This window comes from Mycetomoellerius zeteki, unplaced genomic scaffold (assembly GCF_001594055.1).
Source record: "Mycetomoellerius zeteki isolate Tzet28-1 unplaced genomic scaffold, Tzet1.0 scaffold282, whole genome shotgun sequence".
Classification (NCBI taxonomy): domain Eukaryota; kingdom Metazoa; phylum Arthropoda; class Insecta; order Hymenoptera; family Formicidae; genus Mycetomoellerius; species Mycetomoellerius zeteki.
Window position 1 is genome coordinate 41583 of NW_017257263.1, and position 27863 is coordinate 69445.

The following is a 27863-nucleotide window of genomic DNA, read 5'->3' on the forward strand; positions in this document are numbered from 1 at the left end:
AACACAAATTCGTTGATAAAAGTTGGCTATTACGTCACAATTTTATAAAAAAACGACGTCGAAAAACCCAAAAATGTGACTTCATTTGACAGCATTTTTCTCAAAATTGTGACGTAATAGCTTTGGACAACGGATTTGTATTCAGCTAGCAAAAATACATTAAAAAAGACTATTCGCATACTTGTAACAAACTTTCGTAGGCCTGTGAATTATTTGTGTACCCGACTGTAGCACCGCAGCCATTTATACAGTATAAGGGTCCGTAATTGAAGAAGCAAGTGTAAGGTAGCGCTTGCGTAATGCTCTCTCGGCAATGCTCTTATTGTTGTCCGCGCCAACGTGTTTACGATACGTGGGTGGTGCACGTAGAAACAATAAAAGAATACGCATACAACGAGAGAGTTCAGTATCAGATGCGATTCGCTGAATTGTTTGACGTGCTGTTGGAAATCTCGTAAGTTAGAGGCATAAAATTTTAACGAGTTCTCCGAAATTATCCGCCTCCACACCTTTAAGCGAAATTATCTTTTTGCAGGTTAAAAAATCCAACGTTTCATGAATAACGCTGTTCGCGGTAGATCCTCTTTGCGAAAAGAACGATTTTGCTGAAATATCTTAATGAAATTTTAGCTAGATACAAATCTAAAAATAATTGTGTTAGACCATCAAAATAATTATGTAAAACGTTCAAACTAGGTGCTAGAATGTCAAAACTCTGTGCAGCATTACTCATCATGCTTGAAGTTTCTACAAAATTATTTTAAGCACAAATGAATGAAGAGTATCATATTCGATCAAGGCTGATCTTTGTGTCTAATAATATTTTTACAATTGTATGAATTTTTATAATTTCCAGTTCAAACAAATGGCACATCGATTATTTGTTGATCTTAAAACACAATCTTAAAAATAAAGCTAGAGAATGTAATATCACAAATTAAATTGACAAACAATTTAATATTACTAATGCTAATACTGATCATCTTCAAAACACTAAAGAATTTATTGCGAAAAATATTATCTCAAAATTATTTTGATAATTCAACAAAATTATGTTTAGTTCTGTATAGCCAAATTTGTATATGTTCAACAAAATTGTTCTTTTTATACATCATCGCGATTTTTCAAACGTAATCGAATTCGAATTGCAATATAACACTTGATGTAATCTCAATATCCTTTAACGTAATTTTTTTCAACCTGATAGATTTAAAAATCGCTCCGTAATTTTAATTTACTCTTTTTAGTTGATATAATTTACCACGTCACTGACACATTATTTCATTGCGCTTCATGAAAGAATCTGAAGTAAAATAAATGTAACTAATTAGGACAGAATACAAAGTGAATTCGGTCCGCAATTAGTCACGAAATATGTGAATAATTAATCAGGATGAATAACTAACTTGAAGCAATTAACTTCTCGCGTGACAAATCTTAATTGAAAAAACATACGCGATTCATCGGCACTTGGGAACAGCCGTGAGCTCAGTGAGTTAGTGTGTCAATTATATCATATAAACCTGCTACAATGACTACACTAACGATACACCCGACATCTAACTCTACACTGTTAAATTCATAATGTCAAATTATATCCAATTTGAGTTTTTTTAATAATATTTTTATAGGTCATCACTGTATTTATTCAATGTTGCGTTAATTTAAGACAATATTGAATAGTTTTAACAAAAAATGGAGTTAATCAATTTAACTCAAGAAAATGCTTTGAATTTGACTATTTAATTTATTATTTACTAAATGCATACGTCAATATGAACGTTATTTACTTTGGAACCAACTACAGAAATAGATTGATTGATATATTGATACAGATGAAAATTAAAAATAACAAAATGTTATTTTTAACTCAAGAGATTATTATTGGAGTACTATTGCTCCTTTGAGCAATCTATAACATTGCTTATTCAAACTGCAAATATTGTAGCAGATTTTCTTTAGGCCTTTTATTATCACAAGCGCTTGATTATTTCCCTCTCTCTCTCTCTCTCTCTCTCTCTCTCTCTTTCTTTGTCTATCTATCTTTCTTTTGTTTGGTTACAAGCAAAGAGCGATTTTATTGAAGTATCTGAAAATTTAACTAAATGCAAATCTGGAAATAATTTTGTTGGGCCATCTAGCTGGTTGCTAGAATGTCAAAACGTTTTGCAGCATTGCTCATCATGTTTGAGTTTCCTTCATAATTATTTTGATAGTCCAACAAATTATTTTAAAATTTGTATCTATTTAAATTTTTTGATACTTCAGTAAAATCGTTCTTTCTGTGTAAAATTTTATCGATGCGCACGTGCATATGTAATGTGTATATCAAATATATTATATATATATATATTATAGTATATTTATAAATTATTTGTTTATACTATTAAATCAGCCTCCAAAGGAATGTCAAGCACTAATTATCAGTTCTCAAAATAGATACCTAAGAAAGGCAGTTTTATCAAACGCACATCTGTGCTTGTGCGATAATATCAATTTATGAGATAATATAGACGTAATATAGACTACTATATATACATCGTATTAATAGTAAGCAGTTCTGGCTTTAATATATTCTGATGAACATCAAATTAATCAAATTAGGCAAATGAAAGGAACGGAACACAAATTATAATTGCAAATGTGTGATGCTATTACGCCAGTTTTCTCAAATGAGAAGCGGGCGACATGCAGATCTGACGAGAGATCAGGTGTCGGTAAAATCTGATATCTCCATCTAAACGGACGGCAAAATCTACGCGTACGACTAAATTACACGTGGGTATACGCCGTTTTATTGAAATTGCTGGGGAAAATCGTCGCGTATTTGAATGCGTTCCAGTTACACACTTCATTCAGGCCCGGTTTCAATGTCGACCTTTACCGAGTCAAGAGCGAATCTTACATAATCGGTGCTTTAAAAGGAACCACGAAAGATATATATGCGTGAGCGTACAGATAATATTACTTTTAATATATGCGGGTATATGTAAAGACCTACACCCTACAAGCGCATAATATTATTTAATATTAAGTAATATTTTAGGCATATTCTTAGAATATTAAATGTAACGTTTTAATAATATTTTATTAAAATTATATAATGTTAAATAATATTCCTGAAATACTAATGGATGTTATATATCCACTCCTGATACTATTATATGATTATTAAAAGTAACATTATTCACTGTAATGTTGTATGAACATTAAAAAGTATTATAACATCTAATAAGTATTATATAACATTTACTTTAATTTGTAAAACTGTTACTCTAGTTTAGTTCAAGATTACGTTTGAAGAAAATAACTGAACTTGATTTTGGCGGACAGTTGTAGAACTGAATATATATATATATATAAAATCACAACACACACCGAAACGTAATTCAAACACTAATTGTAAGATGCGGCGTAGACCGATAAGACCTTTTCGTTACTTATTGTGAATTCAAATTGCACTTATATAAAAATAATTATATAATGTTAATAAATATTTTAATAATATTTCAAAGATATTTTAGGCATAATATCAAGAGTATTATGTAAAGTGAACCTATAATATCTATAGAAAATTCCCATAATATTAAAAAATGTTATATAATATTCTCGAAATATAATACTATTTCTCGAATTATATTATTTAAAATTTTTTTTATAATATTTATATAATATTCTAGGAATATTTTGTGTTTATAGGGCACTTGCAAAAAACCTCGAGCTCGTGTTAAAAAGTCACGTCTTCTAAAACAAATCCCACTGAACTTAACAAAGCTTGAAACATCGATTAAGGTGCACAGGATGTTCTTCAACTCAATGAAAGATATCGGTTATATATCAGTCGATTTTTCAATTATTATTGTTAAAAAAATATTGTATATAAAATTCTATAGAAGGATTGTGATGTATCTTATGTAAGACAAAATAACGACTAATAAAAAACCAGGATCTCTCAGAACACTATCATACAGCTGGATGAATTCAGGGAAATTGTAAAAAATAACAACGGCGAGAATAACACATTCGACATTATTCAAGTCATACACAGCGGCGAGTAAAAAAATTTTGACATTCATTGCAACATACAAAATAACATGCTATTGCATAATGAACGTATGTTTAACTATATTTTGTATAATAACGCTAATTATTAGACGCTACTTTGGCGTTTCAATGAAGACATCCTAACATTTAAAATTCCATTTAGACATCTTAAAAATAACTAATGTTATTTCATTTCAGGTCGAAGCGTTTATTTTATTATTATTTTATATGATAAGAATTTCTCTCATAAAAATTGATCGCAATAACAACTAACATTGGTTCTTTATGTTCCTTCCTTATATTGTGATTTATTTATTACTATTTTAATGTTTTTTATAGGTGTTACTGTAAATAATCTTTACACTATTTGAACGTTTATTTTTTTTTAACACATCTGAATCTGGCATCACATTCCTTACTTTATCTTTGATTTCTAATTGATTTCTAATTGACCTTTTGTGATTTTATTGTTTGACTCTTCTAATACGACCGTAAATTTTTACTTTATTACTGAAAACTTCTGCTCTTACGCTCTTAGCTTTTTTGTATTGGATAAGTTTCTTCTTTCTATAATAGTTTTAAAATCAAATCGTAATTCATAATATATTAATTGTAGCTGTTTTCAACTAGACTTTACTAGACTATTAAATTATGCCCATAATGTTAAATTACATGTAATTTGAGTTACTTTTAATTATTTCTATAGGTCGTCACTGCTCCTATTCAATATATCATTTTAATGTAACTGAAACAATAGAGTTAAACAATTTAATTCAAGAAAATGTATTAAATTAAAACATATTAAAACATATTAAATTTGAATAATAATAACACAATCCGTAAAGGCCATACGAGTCACGGGCTGATGAAGGTGCCAACGATTAATTTCAATCTTAATTAATCATTAATGTGTAGAATCCTCTTTATTGAACGTTTCGACTCACTTTGGAGTCCTCCTCAGCAATACATATGTGTAATTAATATGTTAAGTATTCCGTCAACATGAGTCACTTACAGGTTCCCGACTGTAGTGGATCCTGATTAAAATATCAAAATTAAATTGACATATCAAAAGAAAACCAACAAATTTTTTAAAGTAACTCACCTCAAACGGAACATTCAACATGTTTCATGAGCTTTGTAAGTTTATATTAACAACCATTAAAACTAATCTTCATTATATACATTTAATTTCAATCTCACATCTCCAGATAACGTAACGTGTTTTCACACGTAATTACACATATGTATTGCTGAGGAGGACTCCAAAGTGAGTCGAAACGTTCAATAAAGAGGATTCTACACATTAATGATTAATTAAGATTGAAATTAATCGTTGGCACCTTCATCAGCCCGTGACTCGTATGGCCTTTACGGATTGTGTTATTATTATTTTTATTTTAAGAATTTCGAGTCTACAGAAATTGTTTTTATATTAAATTTGACTTACAATTACCCAAGGAACACACGAAAGTCAACAAAAAATCAAATTGACGTCAAGATGACGTTATTTTAATCCTTAAAGTCAATGAACAGTCAATTTTGATATCCAAAAATCATTATTTTGACGTCAAAATACGTCATTTTGACTTTCTCTTCACTTGGTGTGTTTTTTAAGTTTATCTTATTTACTAAGTGCCTACGTTAATATGGACACTGTTTATTTTGAAACTAACTATAGAAATGAATTGATTTATATTTTGATATACATGAAAGTTAAAAATAACAAAATTCTCACAGAGGATTGTGTTATCATTGTTCTTTTGATATCTAATAATGTCAGCTACGAAAACTATACCTAAGTAAAGCTCCTATTTGAGGGAATTCCACCTTACGATAATTGATAAAGAAAGTTTCAACGTTTCTTTATCCACAATTTAAAACCTAGCGTGTATTCGGGGAGACGCTATTGGTAGATTGGTATCATTCTGTCTTCATCGTTTATTAGACATTAAAGAAAGATAGAATATTAGCACAAGTAGCGCTAATAGCATCTAATGTACCCATAGTACCAAATATACAGATTATACAATTGTCTACGATTTTCGCTTTAGGTCCAAATAATTCGTTGTTGTAATCGAGAATTAATAATCTCAGTTTGCATCGTTATATCTCAATCAAACTATCCATTTGTCTCATTGTTTCAATATCTTTATTTGATTATGTATTCATGTGAAAGATTAAGATTAGCAATTTATTTACGTACCTTCATCCGAGAGCGTAGAATTAAGTTTACTTTTATTTTCACTGAGGATCTTATTGCTTAACTGAAGTATATAATAAATATTAACCATTGCGTACTGAATACTTCAGCGAATTTGTAAATTGTATTTTCAATGGCAGAGTCTTGTTACTTTTTTCTTTAAAAGCTTTAATTAATCTATTTATCTCAAATAGAAGTTTAAAAATTACGTGATACAAAAAATGTAAAGAAAAGTTTTTGTATTACAAATAATTAAAGACAAGAAGAATCTTCAGCGAAATTTATATATTTGTGAAACCGATTAGAATATTAGATCAACTGCAAATTAACTCCAATAAGCTATCGCTTGTTTAGGCTGAATTAAAGTTAAAGCTTGTTTACAAAACACGAAGAAAATAAAACATTGTTTTGAACTCAAATACTTTAACTTTAATGTGTATTTATAAAATTAGCATCTTTCGCATTATTAAGATCAAAAGGGGAAGAACATTATCCAAATAACTTTAATGACGGTGCATTATTGTCGCTTGAAGTTGTAAAACGAGCGTATAAACTCGCTAATAACGTGTAAACAAACGGGCATAGGGCATCGTAAAATTGCCATTGATAATGTTGCCCTTGCCGCATTATCGGTTTATCAGCTGCCAGGCATAAGTTATCGGGCTCGAATTGTGACTACGAATGAAACGCCGGATTGTTCAGTACGTTCAATGAGACATTGATATGTAAACTTCATGCGTCTAGCGCATGAAGTTCACGGCCAAGTCGGTGGAGCATCAAACTTGGCTATAAACTTCATGCGCTAGAAAAAAAATTTCGAGTAAAATTCGCAGACTCACCGAATTGATGAATTTCTTTATTTTCGTGAGTTGAATTTCGTATTCTTGGAATTCGAATCTGAAAAGGATATCACAAATCTACCCCTGTGATCTGATCACGAGGAAGAAACTCGATCGAGTTCGTAAGACGATTCTTAAGAAATAAATTGTATCGTTAGCGACACAATGCCGATCGCTGAATCTCAAACAATAAGCATCCCCGCCTTGTTAATTAGTACGATCATGAATCGACGGTGAGTAATTTCCTAAAACCGTAAGTTTTTCGTTATCTTACACGCGCGTCACCTGAAACTTGTGTAATTATTAGACGTGCAAGTATGTACGTCAACCAGTTATGTTCTACAGAAACTAACTCGTTATTGTTCATCAAGGTGCGAATCACAAACAGTCACGCGTTGTTAAAAGTGTCGTTAGGTTAGGTTACCAAACTTTTGGACCTCCCTACTTTCCAGGCGGGTGTCTTGACTATCTCGACCAGTATGATATATAGCAATATTTGTAGCAATAAGTTCTTTACATTTTAAATGTGCCAGTAGTATCAAATTGATGATCAAAAATTAATTTATAAAGATTATTATTTCAGTTAAATAATTGTGTTGCAAGGTCACGATTGAGATAAATGTATTTAGAAACTCATTATCTCAACAATCTAGCTTTGAGTCCATACTTCATATACTTATATGATATATTCATATATACATGTATCATATATTTATATATACATGTATCATATATTCATATATACAATATATCGGTCGTATTCTTATTCTTGTTTTCTTCTTAAATATGATTGATGGATATAATTGCATTTGCAATAACAGAAATTTGAAGATTTTATTTCTTTTGCATTTTTCTCTCAATAGGAATTTAACTTCTTTTGCAATTAGACTTAGTTTTCTTTCTTGATTTTATAGGGTTTGTATTAATTGTTTCACGTTAAAATGTTCAAATCGTAATCAAGAAACTAAGGAATCCAAGGGAATCCCAATATCTCATTATAAAAAATTTTTTTTATACAACGGTTTTTACATTTCGGCTACTCAATTAAAATTCGAATCTATCTAGTTATATTTAATAAAAATGATCCTTTGTTTCAAAATCAGCAAAATTATTTCTACAATTATAAGACAATTATAATCAAGTTTATTTTATTCTAATAAAAAGAAATTGTATTTTTCGTGCTATACTATATATATTTTGTTAACTAAAATAATGATCTTTTTTATTTTTTAAAAAATGTTCTTATTAATGGCTTAAGTGAAAAAATTATACAGTTTGCTCTTGCAAAAAAATTTAAGTGGAGATAACGACTTTTGCTAATGGACTACTCAATTGGTAACGTAAATTGGTTTCGATAGTCTGACTTTTCACTGACGTCATTGCATGGCAAAATTAACATGTTTTCCCTTTATAACTCTTAAAAGAATTGCGTCGATTTTCTTTCCGATAATTCGATAGATTAGACATGATTAATTAATTGGCATTCGCTTCGACGATTATCCTCGTTTGTTGGCGAATGTCAAGACCCGGGCGTCTTCGACGTCAATTGCTCGTACGACAGGAAATACATGCGTTTCAGCGGGGTTTAATCATTAAAAAAGCGAGACTGCACACACGAGAGTGTGACCTAATCCTCAAGTTACCAGAATACAAATTGCCGTGTCACGAACGGCCGGAGTATGTTATGGCTTCGCTCCTACACAGGATACAGTCATAGACGGACCAGTGAATCCTATTCGCGCGTCATTGACCGACTGACTGTTATGAGCGAATTTTTCCGCTCCACTTTAAATAAGGATTACTGCTGAATGAGATGCGGCCCGCTGAGTCGATACAAATTACAATTTCTGTGCGCCTTCGTGGAGCCGTATAATGAGAGAAATAATATCGAATTTTAATCACTAATATTAAATTACTTCGCGAGATGATGTAATAAATTCGACACACCGCACAGAAAAACATCTGCGTCGTATATTCTTTTCAGAAAAAAAAGATGAATCAATCAATCCACAACAAACGCGTAGATCTTTTTCATGTAATGTAATTTCATTGAATTTATTACATCATCTAATAGCTAACTTAATCAGTAGTTTGCATCGATTTCCCAGCTCGTTTACATGGGTATCGTGCAATCGATCGCCTTAATTATACCTATTTTCCCATTATATTACATTCACGGCCGACAAGTTATTAACTGACGCAATTTTAATGTTAATGACAAGATACTGCGTATGAAAAATCGAATTTAGAAGGGGGCTATAGATATAGCGAGGCACAATAACTTTGCGCTGTCTCGAGACAGAATAAAAATATAAAAAACGTAATTAATTCAAGTCACAAAAAAGTTTTAAAAAATAGAACTGAAAATGATGTGATTAAATTTTCGGAAAGAATTATTTTAATTTCCGTAACTTTTGCAAGACAACGGGACACTACAGTAGCACTGAAATGCCTGAAATAGTGTCATATTTTGAAACAAAAAATACAATGGAATATTGATCAATTATGACAATTTTCAAGAAAAACAATAAATCAAGAAAAAAAGAAACTATAAGATTTTTAAAATAGAACCTCATCTTTTAAAGGTTAAAACGTATGAAAAATTAAATTTTAAATAACGCTTCGTTATTTCCCTGTTGTCTTTCAACGACGCTTAATCTTGGAAATGTAAACTATCGTTTATCGTGCATAAAGATATTACGTAACACTGTATTTGACGAATTATCTCCGGGAATAATGTCGGGTAAATTTAGAAAAAAAATCGATATTAATGTTTCTATGTAGGCGGAAGTCACTGAACAGGGTTGACAATACTCTAAAGATAACACAGGTCTACAAAAAAGGGGGTCTTGGATGTTGTCGGGAAGCTGTGGGTCATTTCCGAAGTAATTTTCTGCGTAGAATCCGAATCTGAAACCAGAATTGGCCCATCACGTCAGGATTTTGAGATATTAGGGGATATATACTTGAAAAATGTGTTTTTATGCTACTTTAGAGGTTATGTACAGGACGCAACCAATTTTTTGGGTCTTTTGTGCTATTTGCATCATTTAGTAATATTCTTACCCTTCAAAATGAGATATTGATCGACTACCTACGATTTTTTTTCGCCAAGTTACGGGCATTTTAACCCACTTGCGTAACCGTTTTTCCCGTCTTTTTCGTTCCTGTTCTTAACAAACGTGAAACGACCACAAATATAACAAAAACTGTTAGGATCATTTAAACACTTACGCGGGGCCATTGTTAAGACAGCAAACAGTCACAATTGTGACTGTTTATATATTAGGACCTTGAATAACGGACAGCGCGTCTTGTGCGCTGCGGCTCTGAGTGCAAGGCGTCTACCAACTTTAAACAAATCATTAGTTTTAAACTTATTAATGCAATGAAAATGAAACTTTCCAGAACATTTGTTCATATCCGAATGAACAACTTTCTCGCTGAAAGTTTTAGGATGCTCGAAATTCGCTCGATAAACGAAGCACCTGAATGCATAAAAAAGGATATTTTGCAGGTGTGTATAAAAAAAATAATAAGTTGTTTGTTTATTGACAAATATCGGTTTTTCTTTCTTCACTAGACGTGGAAAACTCTAATGATCATAACTTCGAAAATAGCAAAAAAACGCATTTTTCGAGTATATATCCTCAAATATCTCAAAATCCTGACGTGATAGGCCAATTCTGATTTCAGATTCGGATTCTACGCAGAAAATTACGTCGGAAATGACCCACAGCTTCCCAACAACAAAACCTTGTTGACCTGTGTAATCGTTCTCGAGCGATTTATACACTTTTGCATTACAAGGCTTAAGTCTTGATATGTAATGTCGAACAAAATTTCCATATGTATTGCCATATATTGAATTTTTAAGGTTGCCCACAACTTGATTCGAAATTAAATTTTATGAAACTGAGAAAGGAATCAGAGAGCAACAATTTTTAAATGCAAGATTGTTATTGTATAACGATATACAGTATATATAAAAGTAAAAATCTAAAATATAAATATAATATATATAATTATATTTAAGTAATCAATCTATGATAAATATGTAAAAATATATAATTTGAATTAAGAAAATTTAGGAATTATGGATACAAAAAGAAGTAATGTCTCTAAAAAATTAAGTTAATCATTTTAGCTAATTATTTTATTAGAGCTTAGATTGAAGGATCCTGCAACAGACGAAAAATAAAAATTTGTTCAATATTTCTTCGTAATCCGCAGGATATGCGTAATCGATAATCGGGTCGGCGTAATTACGCCTGGCATAACGCCCTAATGGACGGCGCACAAAATGAAAATTGGCGGAATATATTGTTGCTGAAGTAAATTATTGCTATCATCGAATTACCGCGCATAAAAGCGAGTTGTCTGTAAGTCGCGAAAATTGTGCGAAACGGAGATGGTTGTGCAACTCTCACACGTAATGCGCCGTCCATGAATGAACCAGAAACTTCCGTATACATCAGCTGTTGATTGATGACGTAATCGAGTCTGTACATACAATCGCCACGTGTCCAGCATCACTTATAAAAAAAGATATCGAACATTAATTATGGCATACCATCGATATTTTTTTATTTCTTATACAGATAAATAAATGAAAATAAGCGAAAAAAAGAGTAATAGAGAGAAAGAGAGAGAAATGCCTCTACAAGCTCCTGTCTTACAATTAGAGACCCGAAAAGAGAAGACGCGATAAAGTTTAACTCGATTTGTAACAATATCATGAAAGATAAAGCAATTCGAATGCTGTTGAAAACAAATCTAAATTACTAAGCAGGGTAAAAACAAATCCAATTCTTTAAGTTCTTTGGAATAAACTTCACTCTGAAAGAGTGAATTTTCACTCTTTTGGAGAGAGATTTTACTCCATAGAATTTAGAGAGAAGATCTAGTAAAATTTATAAATAACTGCACCTTACATAGCACAGACGTGTCCAAAGGACGTCCTAAAAATGTCTAAAATTAGTTATCTCTAAAAATATCTAGAGGACGTTCTATGTTCAAAGACGTTCCCATGACATTTCTCGAATAAAATATGTAGGATAATGCAATGCGCCAATCAAATGCACCAAAACGATGATACAACTGTTGACCTTTGGAGATTCCAAGATAACTTCATCGGGATTTCAAATATGAGGGCGATTCTTGGAAATGTCCAGAAAACGTTCTAAAGACGTTTCTTGAATAAAGTGTGCTGTGTGAGACAGTGCAATGCGTCGAATGCACTGAAACGATGACGCAAACGTTGACGATCGAGGATTCCGAGATTACGTCATCAGGATTTCAAACGCGAGTGTGGCTCTTCGCGGATTCTTGGAAATGACCGAAAGCGTCGGTGGAAAACTCGAGGCGGGGGCGACTAGAGCCACTGAATAACACTACGCGGTTTGAACGAAATAATGACGCAACTGGTGAATGATAATGGGTCCGAGTGACGTCACGTCGGGGACTCGGAGCGCGAAAGACGACCCTTCTAGACGGGTTCTAGGGATGTTGCGCTATTGGCGTATAGGTACCGGAGTGGCGGTACAGCCGCGAGGAGTTCGCGGACGGTCTGACTGGGAAGTCGCCCGTCGCCGGCTGATCGATAAACTTGCGCTTGCTCCCTCCGGCGCGCCGTCGACACACACAAACAGAAGGCTCATGTGTCCCCAAACTAGTTTTAAGGAGGCATGCATGCACGCGAGCACGATCGCGATCAGTCGCGATGTAACCGTAGCGTGAAACGGCCTCGCACCAGGCCACCGGGTGACCACCATCAGGTGCTGGACGTAGGCTGATCTCGCGCCGAAAAAACGATCACCGGGTCACGGAGCCGGCGATCAGCAGTCTGGCTAGACGGAGGGGACTCGACGGGAGACCTCGTGGGAACGTCGGCGGTCCGTCTAGGACCACGCCTGAGGATCCAGGTACGAGCAAAGGGAGCAGCCATTCGAAGAAGCCGGAATTTGATCTGGTCCAACTGGACGCTTTGACGAGAAGAAAGAAATACGGGTTATTTTACAGACGAAACTTGAAAATCACATTTTATTCCGCGAAAAAGTTTCCAAAGACTACTATTCAAAAAGCTTAGATCGATTTTCGTGCATTGCTAAGAGTTTTAAGTCATGAATAGATTGTAACAACTGACGCAAGGTACAAATGAAATTATGCGAGTGAGGTTCGAGAGGATCTAAATAAAGCAAAAATAATTAAATAATTAATTTGATAAGTCTTTTCTAAGAGAGAATTTCAAAAAATTATTTTTTAAAGTAAATATTGACTATAATTGATATTCGCTCCGAAATTTTCTTAATTGGAATTCATGGATGCAATGTACTTTAAATTAATGTATTTTTTGCTTAAAATTAACGTATATCTAAACGATTTTTTTTTCATATTAAAGGTAAAAATCCGAATTGTTACAATAAACCAAGCTGTTACAAACTACTCATGAAATAAGATTAAGTAACTTATAAGATTATGCAACTTAAAATTATGTGAGGTTGCGAAAAACATGTGTTGTAAACAATTTTGCACAACGTAATTTTAAAAAATGTTCAGATTCACAAGACCTGCTAATACTAATTAGAGTTAAAATTTAAAGAGAAATTCCGACTAATTTTTTTCAGGTATTAGAAAAATCAATTAAATTGCTATCGAACCAAAGTCTTCGACTTCCCATGGACACTGTGGCCTGCTCTCTTCGAGACGTTACCTCGTGATGAGCTGAGCGCACAATTATGAATCCAATTCGACGATACGAGACATATCGTTATCTCGGACATACAGACAGTCGCTGATAAGTTTCGTCATTGCGAAGATCTCTTCTAGAATCAGAACCGCGGGAAAAAAAGAACGGTCGGCGTGAGATCGGAGGGACAAAGGTCGAACCTGATCGGACCTGATCGGACCCGCGTCTTCGCGAACGCAGTTTTCCCGCCACGTGTCGGCCGCTACCTGTTCGTCGATGATTCAGGGAATCGCGATAGACGAATGACGCGAAATGCAGATAGCATCTTTAAGCGAGTTCCGTCAAAGCTCCGACGAGGAACAGCTTGATTGCGCGTAGGTTAAGGTCACGAGAACTCGTACAATTCGCGTGATGCAACGTGCGTTTCCAGGCCCGCTGGCCGGTCGATGTGTAACGCAAGGTACAGCTGATCAGACAATGAATATAAAATACGATTGCGCAGTCGATCTTCGCGCGGATGACTCGATTGTATCAGGTGACATTGATCTGTATCGATTAGAGAGTGACCTAGTTGTGTCTCGATTGTCTCAATTATAAAGCCCGCTTTTATGTTCTTCGTTTGAAAGAAATTCAAATATGCCTCCTCTACAAAAAAATAGACCGATCAAGCGGAGTCGGTATATGGAAAAAATTTACTGAAGATTTTGCTGAAGTATTCAAAAATTTAAGTAATTACAGATTTAAAAACAATTTTATTGTACCATCAAAATAATTATATATGAACTCAAATTCATACAATACATGCAAAAAATATTTTGCCGCCCCAGCTGAAATTATCTGTTTTTTTTGTATTTGATAAAAAATTATGTATCATACGCGTAGAATTTATAGCACTATATTCTAACAATATCTATATACAAGAAAATTTAAGTTTTATAATCAAATATGAATCACTGCTAAATATGAATCACATTCACAGTCATCTGATTGAACGTTAAGAGAAACTTTGTTGATAAATTTGACAAATAGTTCAGATATAAATTCTGTCTTTGCCATCTATATTGATTAGATACAAAACATACCCAATATCGCAATGCTTGTTAATCATTTATCTATTTGAGCTAATTTTTCGTATCTAGATAATTTTTCGCTATAACTACAGCATCAATTTTTTCAATGTACAGTGTACATTAATATTGCATATCATAAACGTTAAATTGCAACATTACGAATGTTGCATCAAAATTGTGAAATATAAATTCAATGTTAAAAAAACATTTACACTTCATATTCAATATCGCATATTCAATGTCTCAACAATGTTCTGTACAGTGTGAGAAGCATAATAAGCACTGATGCAAAAAGTTTTGATATTTTAGCAATCAGCTTGAGCATTCTACAAATTATTTTGATAGTCCAATAAAAATATTTTTAGATCTGTACACGGAAAGAACGGTTTCGCTAACGTATCTAAAATTGTAGCTAGATATACATCTGAAAATTAGGACGCTCAAGCTGCTTGCTAGAATGTCAAAACTTTTTGCATCAATGCTTATTATGCTCATTATGTTTGAGTGTCCTACATGTAATAATTTTGATAGTCCAACAAAATTATTTTCAGGTCTAGTTAAATTTTTAGATACTTCAGCAAAACAGTTCTTTCTGTTAGAAATCAATGAGAAATTGTATATTCCTAATCTTAAAAAAGAAACAAATAGAAATAAACATGAAGAATTATAAAAGAACGAATAAACAATAATTAGTATTAAACGAAAAGGTGAAAGAGCAGCTATTTTAAAATAATATCTTCCATATTCTAGAAAATTGCATATTCAATTTCGATAGAAACAAAATTTCTGTATGCTTGTTTATACAGTTACTACAGTTTATACAGTTTATACAATTGCAAAGTGACATTGACTGTTTAAAAGTATCAACATTACAGTTAAGATTACGAAGGCAATGTTGCTTAATCGAACGGTCGCGCATGTGATTTGGCCTTAATCAAGTCGCTCTTGCGGTTTTAATTTCCACACGTAAGGTCACCGCACGACTGAACGTTATCATCGTTGATGTACTCTTCTGTGACGATACCGAAATGCACTCGTGGATTTCATATACACATACAAGGCTAAATATCTGGCGATCTCGTGTAAAAATTAAACCGGTTTTAATTGACAATTGGATTTTTATTGAGATAAGAGGAAAATTATATGGAACGCGAATAACTTATTAACGTTATCATCCATGCAAATTAATTTAATTACATAATGGAGCATACACGATACGTGGAATTATCGCAAAACAGATTATCGCGATTCCTTCCGAAGCGGAACTCAAATAACAGGAAATTGAGCGTTACATATTAATTAATGACACATGTGATGTGTATGATACGACTATTTGCATGACACACGCGATAAAGACTCATAAACGCGACGAAAAATCACGGAACCATGTAGTGGTGGTGTCACCTCACATATGGTGGTACACGTTCATTCGATGTCGTTTCGCAGATGCGATTTAAAAATTCGGCAATTAATTTAAGAATAAAATCAATGTCGGAGGAATAATCGATTTTTCGAGTAATTTAAATTCAATTTACATTGATCACAGAAAACTCGCAGGTGGATCTTCAGAGTGACGTAAAGTTTGTGTGGCAAAAAAATCAGCCAAAAATTATCAATGTGGAAAGAACTTTGCTAAAAAAAAACCGAAAATTTTGCTGGATACACATCTAAAAATAATCTCGTTGGAAATTTAACTGATTGTTAGAATTTTTACAAAACTTCTTCCAGTTATATTGCTTACTATTTTTTAGTTTCCAACAATTTTTTTTAATGGTTCAACAAAATTATTTTTATATCCGTATGTATGTGCATATCTGTATATATATATATATACATATATATACATATAGCAAAATTTTAGACCTTTCAGCAAAATCATTTTTTCCGTGTGACAATATATTTATATACTGATTTTGCACGAGACACGTCATGAAAACGTTTAACGCTTTGAACGTATCATTTTTTTCGAATTAGAAAATTATGTTTGATATGTTATAATTATATTATGTGCTTATCGAGTAGGCTTTTGAGATTTCTTTAATAGTGATTTTAACACGGAAAGGACGGTTTTGCTGAAGTATCTAAAAACTTAACTAAAGACCGATCTGAAAATGATTTTGTTGGACCTTCAAAATAATGATGTAGGTCGCTCAAACTGATTGCTAGAATATCAAAACTGTTTATAACATTACTTATCATGTGATTTCTACGAATAATTTGATGGTCCAGTAAAATTATTTCAGATCTGATCATAGTTAATTCTTTTTGATACTTCAAATCGTTCTTTCCGTGAAGGAACTCTGATTAAGCCGAATGCGTCACTAATTTAGCATTTAAAATAACATGACAATTATTTGACAGTGATCCTCAGGCAGGAAGAGGTTGCTTACCTTTCTTCGATTGGCACGTCGCTGGATGACACATTTTGATTTTCGCCGTAATTAATAGCAGTTCCTGAACGAATCTAATCAGCGAGAAAAAGAGAGAGAGAGAGAGAGAGAGAGAGAGAGAGAGAGAAGAAAAAGATAGTCGCTCTCGGCATAATTACGTAATTTACATTATTTGTGTCCTGAAATACAACCGCCGCCGTCGTCGTCGTTGTTGGCGACGCGAGTCTTATCATTCTCAAAAGAGAATGGCTGTATATTCGCGGCAGCGAGTATCACGCAGCCTTCAGTAGGATGATGATAGAGGGCCAGGTGCATCAACATCCGGTACGAGTGCCGCCCGACAAGTCGCAGCCGCTTCAGAATGCCAATACCATCAAGTTCGAAAAGTACGTTAGAAAGTATTGTACAAAAAGTTTTCGGTCTCTCGATCTCGTGAAAAACATAACTAATGTCGGGTTGAAAAACATGAATTTACGTCTCGAGCGCCAAAAAACGGCGACTAATAGTGCTTTCGGCATGGGACTGCGAATTAAAGAAGTATCACGTGACGGAGTTAATAATCGTTAAATTTATTCACTTGCGTGCGACTTTACAATGATTGATCGCACGCACGCACGCCACGCGCTCCTCATTCATTCGACATCGATTCATTTCACAATCCAAACTAAGGCTTCGACATTCGAACTTTGAGGCTTCGAATTAGGTATTAAAATCATTGAAATTTTGAAGCTTCAAAATTTCGATATTTCAATCTTCGAAGCTTCGAAAAATGAAAATTATATAATTATTCATTTAATATAACTAATGGTAACACAAATATTTTCATTAAAAAATATACAAATATATTTATGAATATATTTTCATTGTTTTTCTATTCGTACAAATTTATTTCTTGAAGTTTTGAAATTAACTTCGAAGACACGAACTTCATAAGTTTGAAGTTAATTTTGAAGATTTAAATTATTTCCAAGCCTCGAATTTCCAAAGTTGTCAAAAGTAACAGCTCTAATTCAAACATCTATTTAATTTTATATCGTTAAAAAAGAGTGAATTTTTTCAAAATAATTGCACGACTTTTAATTCCTTATAACTAACAATTATTTGACGCGATGATCGATGATCATAAAGATTTCTAAATATAAGATATGATCTTTTTTTAATTTTCAAGTAAAAAAAATTCAAGTAAATCGAAAGAAATGTTATATCTACAGGCATAATGTATACCTACTACCTAATATTCGACTATTTCATTACCGGACTGTAGACCGGCATGCGACAATTTTATTCCAAAGTATTGATAAATTAGCGGTCCAAGCTTATCGTCCTTTCACACGGTACAGATTAGTAATTGTAGCAATATTGCAACTTTTCAATATTGCAGTGATCATTGCAAACGTTACAGCAATACTGCAAGCTTCCGTGCTGTGTACAAATATTGACGTTAAGAGTTAATGAGACTCTTCTCTTACAGAGAGAGAAATCCAATTTACGCTGTTAGATATCAAAGGAGTAATGGTAATCCAATCTTTTGATAGTGTTTTGTTATTTTTAACTTCCATGTGTTTCAAAATGTAAATCAATCCATTTCTGTGGTTAGTGTTTCAAAGTAAATAACATCTATATTAACATATGCACTTAGTAAATAATGAACTAAATTTGAGTGAAATTTAATACATTTTGTTGAGTTGAATTGTTTAACTCCATTTTTTTAGTTAAATTAAAGACAAATTAAATAGGAATAGTAGCGACTTATAAAAATGGTTAAGAATAACTCAAATTTGGTATAATTTGACATTATGAATTTAAAAGCGTAATACTGGCCAATTTAAAACTGCAAATTATTTATTTTGAGTATTAAAACGTTAAACAACAGTGCTTTTAATACTCAAAATAAATATAATTAATCATTGCCTTCCAATATTAAATTTTTATAAATATTCGATATTCGTGAGGAAAAATAGGAGTTCCTAAATCTATTTTACCGATTCAGTTTACCGATTTACAGACATATACATGACACATCACTATACACATCGATATCGCACGTACACACACGTACAAATTTTTTAACTAACTAATCTTTCATATTAAGGATCTAATTCTACGTTCTCAAGATTGTTTGTTCATGTAACCAAGTTGTTTTATATGCGTACGAAATATAAAAGTTATATATAAAGCAAATACTATTATGAGTCGACGTCAGAAATCAGTAACAAAACTGTAGTTTTCCAACTTTCTTTCGATTTTGGCATAAAGTCGTCCTGTTTGGACTACATTATCGTTTATACTTTAATTGTGGAGAAAAGATGTTTTTATCTGTATATAAAGGCAGTTAGAAAAATACTTTTTAAAAAATAATCAGTAAAACAGACGACTTTAGGATCCCTTTAACCAACGGAGATTTTCCTTCTGTCAACAGTGAGCAATGTAAGGAGCCCCTGCTTCCGGAGAAGCAGAACTCCCACAGGATGACACCAACCGATGGTCGTTCGCGGACCACCTCCGAGTCAAAGGATACCACGACCACCGCCACCACTACCGTCAGCACCGCAACGACCACCAATGGACAAGCGGCAGCTGCGAATACCACCGGTGGACACACCACCGATGACTGCCTTGAGGTAACGATCTTTGACGAGGGCATTGATGGCGGCCGATTGCCGGACGTCGTCGCCGAGAGCAAGATCTACGGCGTGACCGAAGAGGATGAGCCGCTCGAGTCGTACTTGGCAATTACCATCCAGGTCTTCATACCCTTCCTAATCGCCGGCCTGGGCATGGTGGGTGCCGGATTAGTCCTCGATCTCGTCCAAGTACGAACCTTTTTTACTCTTATCATAATAATAAACTCTCACGTGGATCTTTAGAAATATCTTATGAGATGTGTATTGAAAAATGTTTTGATTAAACCAACAAAATGTACCAAAATGCCATTCTTATCGATACATTTTGTTGATACGTCTAATCCAAACAATTTTCTCAGTAGGAACGTCAAGGCAATCAATTCGACGACACGCGATCGTATTCTTAAATAGAACGTGTCTAATATGTTGATTTCCACCAACGTAGATTAACTTTAATCGCCGTTTAATTTACCTTTTATCTGTTCCTCAGGAGTAGAAGTAAAAAAGTTAATTAAACCAAGATTAAAGTTAATCTACATTGATAGAAATGAACATAGCTCATATAATTGTTTCCATTCGTAATGTCGAGTATTTTAATTAAAAGTACGCGATTGGATTGTTTGAGAAAATAAAATTACTTAAATTGATTTCAATATTTAATCCAGATTTAAATTCAATCTTTATTTGATTCGTTAATTAATCGGTTCCACATATTGAAGATCGTCGATTTCAAATTAATATGATTAATAGCATTGATATTTAAATATTCATGTTCTTTTGCAGCACTGGGTAGTCTTCGAGAAAGTCAATGAGCTCATGATTCTGGTACCGGCGCTTCTAGGGCTGAAAGGTAATTTAGAAATGACTCTGGCGTCGCGTCTTTCTACTCAAGCGAATCTTGGACATATGGACATGCCAAAGGAGCAATGGCACATGATCATAGGCAATCTCGTTTTAATACAAGTAAGTAACAGTCATTAATTCAACCGGACTGAAGAATAGACTAATTCTCAGTAAACACCAAATTAAAAGAAATGTAACATTAATGTTATAACTTCATACTCTTTCAATAATGTATGATGACTATTATGTAACATATATGTTATATTATATTTATATCGTTGAGTATTATATTATAATATCGATGCTATCTCTTAGTTGGTACCCAGTAAATATCAATTAACATAATATTAATGTTATAATTTTACATTTAACAATGTAATAGTTACATTGTGTTAAGTATGAAATTATAACATATATAATTAATATAATATATATATATATATGTTATTGTTAGTTGATGTTTACTGGAAGTTTACTGGTTTTTCCGACGCAAGATGATTGATTCGCGTGTTTTCCATGATAATCGACACAAGTACAATTGGTTACCTATTTCGCGAACCTTCATAGTATACGATGATACGAAATAATACAAGAATTATCAACAGATGCGTCAGATGCGTTATTCTGGCACACATAAAATCTCAAAGTAAACCTCGGACGCTCCTCCTGCGTTCAGCCGCAAAAGTTTACTTTCGTGAAACTGGTTCTAACTAGATGTTCTATAATTAAACGATATTTACCGTTTGTCATATGACTTCTAACTTAATTCCGTTCGAATACATTGCGAAACGCCATATTGGCTCGCTTTGGCGCCGTGTATTTTTCCTCCTGGAACCTCTTTTCTGCGGTCGGTCCACCCGTTTCTTTCAACTCCTCTAAAGAGTACGCGTTCGCGACGTCTTGCTCAATAACTATGAAACGCAATGCACGGAAAAGTTCTGCGCTATTAATCATCCGGCTTCTTATCTCATCTAGTATCCTTATCATCTAGTATAAATATATCCATGAAATTTGATGTTTTTTTTTTAAATTCAAGTTTAGCCCTTTGTGTTCAATTTTAGCCTCGCAAAATTTCCAGCTACGATAAATGAAATTACTGTAATCCGCGAATCCCGATAAATGTGCCGATCGAATCATTATCGATCCATCCTCGAAATTGTAAATTGGCAGAAAATACTGTGGAAAACGATACAGGCAATTTAACCCGTGGTTAATAGCTAATTGTGAAACAAAGCGACGGCATGATTTTGGAAAAGCAAACAATATTTCTCCTATCCGCTCAATTTAGCCGATTTAGTGAATCGTGCTACACGCGTATTACCTGTCTTATCGTTGGCGCCACGATTTTATTTTATTATGTGTTCAACACTGGCGATGATAGACGACGGCCTTCAGGAAGCCGACTGTTTGCCATACAATCCTTAGTACAATAAGCGAACGCAAGCTGGTTACCTCACGAGACAAGCCGCGCGATAAACTACACGTATGCTCCGGTATCTACACAGAAAGAACGATTTTGCTAATGTATCTAAACATTTAACTAAATACAGGTCTAAAAATAACTTTGTTGGTCAAAATAATGATATAGGAATGTTCAAGCATAATAAGTAATACTGCAAAATTTCAACATTAGCAACCAATTTGGGAGTTTTACATAATTATTTTAATAGTCCAACAAAATTATTTTTAGATCTGTATAAGCTAATGAACCTCTCAATCTTCATAATTTAATTACATGGAAAATTATATAGAAAATTGGATTCCGGTCAAATGATCATTCAACTCTATTACTGTTTGTTCAGGTTCTGATTAAGTTGACATTGAGCAGTTCTTATCAGGTACGCCTGTTCATTTCTTGTTCAGGTGCCAGGATGATATCAGGTAATTCTTATCAGATACATCCTGTCATTACATGCTCAGATCCTGATAAAGATGATGTCAGGAAAACTACTTCAGACAGACCTTACTCTTACCTGATTGAGTCCTGATCGTACGTCAGGCATGCCTGATCAAATTTCTGCTCGAGGAGTTTTCACATAATAATGTAGCTTATAATGTAGTGAACAAAAGATATCATAAACAAGGCTCAATAAAAAAGTTTTTCAACTATGGTGTATCAAATTAAAGGTATTTTGTGAGCACATTTTTTATATTTTTAGATGTTTCAACAAAAATCGTTCTTTCCTTGTTGAAAATTGTTCTTTTCGATTAATATATTTCCAACTTTCCATATAATATACTGCAGAATTTTTCTTAGATAAAAGTGTTTTAGAAAAACCAATATATCATATATTGACGTGTATATATTATAGAATCAGCAGACGTTTATAATTTCCGACGATAAAAATTAAATATAATTTCCTAAATATACAAAAAATCTCCGCAATGATTGTATGTAATGAATTTGCAATTATATAACGTATTTAAAACTAAAGTTTCCAAATAAAATTTAAAAGATATCAACGCACTCGACAAGTATGCTAGTACAATGTAGATTATAAAGTTCTTAGAATTATCAGTCAACAAATCTAAAACTTTTTTTGTAGCTTGTGGCTGGCTGTTCTTTCAATTTTTTTCCGACATTGAAAATATCTTGCAAAATATCTATCAAATTGAATATTTATTAACGCACAGTTAAATTGAAAGTCTTAAAATTTTAGCTTTTTTGCTGATTTTCAACATGATATATCTTACAATCAGTAACTGTAACTAAGAAAAATTGAAGAAACAAGCAAAGGGATTTAATTTCTCTTCAGCCATCAAGTTTTTTCGGAAGATCTGTTACTCGGGGCTAAAAATCATCCTAATCGTGCGCAGTGTCAAGCGATAGTGGTGGGATTTCTGGGTTCCGTGGTGGCGATCGTGATGGGTGCCTTCCGCAACGGAACGGTTTCCCTGGACCATGCCTATCTACTGTGCGCCAGCAGTTTGGTCACCGCGTCCCTCGCTTCCTTTGTTCTGGGCCTTATTACCGCGGGCGTCATCGTCTTTTCCCGTCATTGCCATATCAATCCGGACAATGTGGCCACGCCGATAGCCGCCAGTCTCGGCGACATCACGTCGTTGGCTCTCCTCTCATGGATCGCCACCATACTCTATGAATGCATAGACAAGCAGGACTGGGTGGCACCTCTTGTCATAGCCTGTTATGTCCTTGTAACGCCGCTCTGGGTTTGGATCGCCAAGAAAAACAAATATACCAACGATGTGCTCTACTTCGGCTGGACACCAGTCATGGTGGCCATGTTAATCAGCAGGTAAAGAAAGACAGTTTCTCAAATTCTTTGAAACTTTTTTGAAGCCTGACAGTAGATAAATCATAATATAGCATACAAATGTTGAATCAACGGAAAGAAGAATCTACAATTGCGAAATTTTTCATAGCTGCGGCGGTCTTATATTGGAGTTTATGGTGTCGCGCTTCGAGAACCTGACAGTGTTCCAGCCAGTCATCAACGGCGTCGGCGGGAACCTGGTAGCCGTTCAGGCCAGCAGAATATCAACGGCGCTTCACAAACAAGCCGAACTCGGCACACTTCTAATCCCACCGGGCCACACGCACCCCGTCATCTTCATCACCCCAATTGCCAATTTTTTCGGGAAAGGTATCTTGTTTCGTTTTTTTTTTAAATAATCAAGATTTTTCGTGATTCTTCATTGCCTCTCTTCAGGTATGCACGCTAGAACCACGAGAGTCCTGATGACAATGGTGATACCGGGCCACGTCATTTTCATTTACCTGATCAATTACATGAAGGACGGTAATACATCGATGACTCCGCTCTTCGTCTTCGTTTACCTCTGCGCAGCGATGCTGCAGGTCGCAGCTCTCCTCTACATCGCCTACATAATGATCCATTGGATGTGGAAGCGAAAGATCGATCCCGACAACTCGGCGATTCCATATCTGACCGCGATGGGTGATTTACTCGGGATTAGCCTGCTGGCGATTGCCTTCCAATTTCTGTACCTGGTCGGAGATCAAGATTTCGACGCGCCCTGACCGTAGTAAGATTAATTTTTGTATAATCACGAGCGTAACTAATAGCAATTATGACAATTTCGACATAGCATTCCCTTAAAATGACATAACTGAAAAAATGTGATTCTTGAGTTTACCATAAATGAATTCAGTTCAAAACATTATTATCATCTAAAGTACAACTCAAAAAGGATAGTTTAAAAAAGATTTCATCAAAATTGTCACAATTTGAAAAAGCAATTTTTTAGAGTTCTGAAAATGACAAAAATGATTGTTTTAAGGATATATTTTTGCTGATAACATCTGATTAGTCAAGAATTTTTTACCAAGTTAAAAATAGTTTTTTCTTTCTTTCCTGAGAAATTTAATTCTTTAAAAAACAACAACAAAATAATCTACTACATAAAACTTTTAATAGAAAATTTTTTAAATCAGACTCCTTTTATTAAAATAAATACGAAAAAATCAGGCCATAGGAGTTAATACGCAAGTTATTAGTAACCTTAGGTTAAAACTGTCTGTGAATAATTCCGCTTTACTATTAACTTGCATGTTGACTCCTATGGCTTGATTTTTTCGTATTTATTTTAATTCTTTAAGTTGAGCAAGGAAGCGATATGTGTGCTAATTTTATTATTTGTACAAATCTTAATTACATTATAATTAAAATTACCTTCTTGGGAATATAGTATGATATGAAATCATTATACAGTAATGGGAGAAAGTTCGGCAACGGTTAATTATCTTGAAAAATAATGATTATGGAAAAAAATATTCAATACAAAAGTTTTAGTATATCAAGTGGTCTATTATTACGGTTATATTGAAATGACCTTCATGTGACCTTGAAGGACACCGTGAAGGTCAACTTTGAAATCTTAAATGGAAACACCTATTTTCTTTTACATATTCTTAAAGCTGGTGTCAAGACGTTTCCGAAACACTGGTTACAAACCCTTTTTGCTTGAGATCTTCCTGAGTTACGAACCTTTAAAGTTTAAGTATCGCCGGCGCGTTATCTAAGGTGTACCGCGTGGAGGTAGTATCGATGAAGAAGTACGATAGTCCATACTATTAAAATCGATTCATTATCTTCATGACTACTTTTGGATAATTAAAACTGTTCAATAACACATCCTCGTCGCGGTACATCGTTGGTAGGATAAATCTTACTTTTTGTCCTTTTGTAGCTTAAGTGAATCAAACTGTTCGATCACTTAATTGACCGCCTTTGGATAATTAAAAACAAGAGTTATCGTCCTTCTTGATTTCTCAGATCTTCTTTAATTATACGAGTAAGCAGAAGATAATGAATCGATTTTAATAGTATGGACTATCGTACTTCTTCATCGATACTACCTCCACGCGGTACACCTTAGATAACGCGCCGGCGATACTTAAACTTTAAAGGTTCGTAACTCAGGAAGATCTCAAGCAAAAAGGGTTTGTAACCAGTGTTTCGGAAACGTCTTGACACCAGCTTTAAGAATATGTAAAAGAAAATAGGTGTTTCTATTTAAGATTTCAAAGTTGACCTTCACGGTGTCCTTCAAGGTCATATGAAGGTCATTTCAATATAACCGTATAATAGACCACTTGATATACTAAAACTTTTATATTGAACATTTTTTTCCATAATCATTATTTTTCAAGATATTTGACCGTTGCCGAACTTTCTCCCATCACTGTATATAACGATATTAAAAATCAATTATATCGGGAAGCTTTGCATACGATGATAAAATTTCTATCTAACATTTTCTCGAACTTTCATGGTCATAATGATTGAAAAATCAATTTATCGCATGCTCAATCGATGGAACGATTTACAAATGCTCGAACAAGGCGTGTTGCATTTTTCTTTTGCAGGAAGTCGCAAATTATAGCGTTCTTCGGCAGGCGGGACGCACAAGTTAGAACTGTCGGACCGAAAGGGCATTCCTACGAGGCTGTGGTCGTCTGAAAGTATATTCCACCAAATCTAATCATCGATCTGCCAGTCCGCCGACGAGTCCCACGGACGGACGATCGCAATGGTATTGCTTGGCAAAGTATTAATAATTCACCACTTGTATCCTGTGTTCGCCAAGAATTAATTAAAGATTAGGTATCTTGGGACTGGTTGTTTGCATTTTGTGAAAACCGGTCAAATTATTTCCATTATCGATGCAAACGTCTCTCAATACTTAATAATTCATAATTTTTTTTACAAACGCAAAATATAAGTGGCCGATCATTCGTACCTTGTCAAGTCGAGCGGGCGCGTACTCAGGTTTCAATTAGTTACTAATATATCAGAAGATAATACGAAGTCGGTAGCACGTAGCAAATTAATTCGTCGACTATCTAAAAATTATATTTTAACAAAACGTGGAATTTTTCTCAACAATCCTAATTCTGGAATTCAAGCCTAAAGTTTGAGAATTAATTTCTTCTAGAAAAGCGATAGAAGCATTTAATTAACGGCAATAATTTTCCTCGGCATATATCTCTCGAGCGAGTAAAGCCTAAGATTCGCTAGTCCCGAAACTTAAGGATTTCAAGATCCTAAGAGCATAATTCTCTTCACTGTATTATAAGTAAAAAATTGAAGGTTGTCGTATTTTCCAGTTAGAAATAATTTACGAAGTTACATATTAAATTACAATCGCGAGAATTGCGATAGCAATTTAATGTTAGGACTCCGTAAGTCCAGAGTTCGTTCATCCTCGGACTCACAGCGAGAATTCTGGCTCTTCCACGGAGCGCGCGCGCGTAAATAAAAGCACGTGTAGTCGCAATACCAACGCGTATGTGTCTTCGAATAGTTGCCTTCGTATACGACGAAATTTAGATAGGTATTTAGAAGCTGCCACACGACCTATTTTTGGAAGCTTTGGAGAAGCTCTCGGAGATTTTACTCAAAGCCCTTAAAATAGCCCTGCCGCATAAAGTCCTACTTTAGCTCTTACGATGCGGTTTAATAGGAATTCGGTCTTCCTCGCGCAAATAACTAATTCTGAGATTTTTTAATCTTCTGAATTGTTTATCGATAGTATGCGGAACGCCTCTCGGTTCTAGAAAATAATCCTTATAGAAATTTAATACTAGTATTAGTCAATTACTTATTAGTGATTACTTATTTTGAGTATTAAAAATATTGTTAATATGGTACTTTTAATACTAAAAATAAGTGATTAA

At 33.9% G+C, this 27863-nt stretch overlaps 1 protein-coding gene across 3 annotated transcripts; it reads left to right on the plus strand.

Moving 5' to 3' along the window:
* The first annotated feature begins 12816 nt into the window (after positions 1–12816).
* LOC108724221 (solute carrier family 41 member 1) lies at positions 12817–27720 on the plus strand. Of its 3 annotated transcripts, none has more exons than XM_018450467.1 (7): positions 12817–13010; positions 19654–20047; positions 20642–20821; positions 23519–23958; positions 24086–24306; positions 24373–24709; positions 26553–27720. In XM_018450467.1, the coding sequence occupies exons 2-6, from the start codon at positions 19703–19705 to the stop codon at positions 24702–24704; spliced, it is 1518 nt and encodes a 505-aa protein (XP_018305969.1). In that variant the 5' UTR covers positions 12817–13010; positions 19654–19702; the 3' UTR covers positions 24705–24709; positions 26553–27720. The 3 variants fall into 3 exon arrangements, with proteins under 3 accessions (XP_018305969.1, XP_018305968.1, XP_018305971.1); XM_018450466.1 differs by lacking the exon at positions 12817–13010 and adding an exon at positions 17397–17620; XM_018450469.1 differs by lacking the exon at positions 12817–13010 and adding an exon at positions 17861–17937.
* The last annotated feature ends 143 nt before the right edge of the window (positions 27721–27863 follow it).

What these genes read in the sequence shown, in the direction of transcription:
- LOC108724221 (XM_018450466.1), top strand. Translation starts at nt 17,526, where the DNA reads ATGATGATAGAGGGCCAGGTGCATCAACATCCGGTACGAGTGCCGCCC. An exon ending in AATACCATCAAGTTCGAAAA is followed by an intron (nt 17,621 to 19,653) that starts GTACGTTAGAAA and finishes TTCTGTCAACAG; the next exon opens with TGAGCAATGTAAGGAGCCCC. An exon ending in TAGTCCTCGATCTCGTCCAA is followed by an intron (nt 20,048 to 20,641) that starts GTACGAACCTTT and finishes GTTCTTTTGCAG; the next exon opens with CACTGGGTAGTCTTCGAGAA.